The 1,145-nt window shown below is 39.1% G+C and overlaps 1 protein-coding gene across 1 annotated transcript; it reads right to left on the bottom strand.

Moving 5' to 3' along the window:
* Positions 1-7: 7 nt before the first annotated feature.
* On the bottom strand, positions 8-784 carry LOC115285339 (olfactory receptor 4K15-like; the record flags this gene model as incomplete). Its single annotated transcript, XM_029931615.1, has 1 exon — positions 8-784. A coding segment is annotated over exon 1 (726 nt), but the record flags the coding sequence as incomplete, so codon positions are not given.
* Positions 785-1,145: the final 361 nt, after the last annotated feature.

The following is a 1,145-nucleotide window of genomic DNA, read 5'->3' as shown; positions in this document are numbered from 1 at the left end:
TGATATGAGCAGTCAGTGTGGAACGGGCCTTTGCCATGCTAGCAGAGGAGCGTTTCCTAACTGTGATAAGTATCACAGTGTAGGAGATGACCAAGAGGAGAAAGGAACTCATAGAAAGAAAGCCACTGTCTGCAACTATAAGTAGACTGACAACATAAGTGTCTATGCATGCCAGCTTGGTCACTAGAGGGAGATCACAGAAAAAACTATCTACCTGATTAGGGCCACAAAAGGGCAAGTTAATAGTAAATGCCAACTGGCTAGTAGTATGGATAAAACCCACAAGCCAGGGGATGAGAACAAGAATAATACACACACGGCGACGCATGATTGTCATGTAGTGGAGAGGTTTGCATATAGCAACGTAACGGTCATAAGCCATGGATACAAGAAGCACCATTTCACTGCCGGCGAAAAGGTGAACAAAGAAAATCTGGGCCAAACAGGCATCAAAAGAAATAGTCTTGTGCTCAACCAGAAAGTCTGCAATCATTTTGGGTGTAGCAAAAGAGGCAACACATATATCTACGAAAGAGAGGTTTGCAAGCAGAAAGTACATGGGGGTGTGTAGCTGAGACTCTGAGGTTACAGTGAGGATGATAAGAAAGTTTCCCAGGAGTATTGCTAGGTAAAGTAGTGAAAATATGACAAACAGGAAAGGTTGGAGCTCCTCAGAATTAGAGAGTCCCAGCAACACAAACTCTGTCACCCGGGAATGATTTGTCTCATTCATTGACGTGGCAGGAACTTATCTTGCTACCTGAATAGAAGAGAGGCAGAGATCAGTCAGTGGGTTTCATTTCCCAGTTCTGCTCCCTTTTTTTGATTCTCATTTCTACTTATGTTTATATGTCTGAATTTTCATTTATCATTAAAAATTATATACATAGCATAACAACAGTACTAAAGAGGAATGGAGGAGAGAGTCATTGAGGGGATATTTGATATTGGCATATTCATTTACATAAATTTGAGAAATGTAGTCTAGTTTACAAATGAAAGTGGAAATCTGAAATGTTTTTCTTCATATTATAGAAATCCAGTCTAAGAAACTACAGAAACTAAATCTGAATCATCTTTTTCTACAATAAATGATATAACAATTTTAAATGACTGACACAGAGGAAGATAATTTCACAATGTTG

Source organism: Suricata suricatta, unplaced genomic scaffold (genome assembly GCF_006229205.1).
Source record: "Suricata suricatta isolate VVHF042 unplaced genomic scaffold, meerkat_22Aug2017_6uvM2_HiC HiC_scaffold_8875, whole genome shotgun sequence".
NCBI classification, from domain to species: Eukaryota; Metazoa; Chordata; class Mammalia; order Carnivora; family Herpestidae; genus Suricata; species Suricata suricatta.
This window is presented reverse-complemented; position numbering and strand designations above follow the sequence as displayed.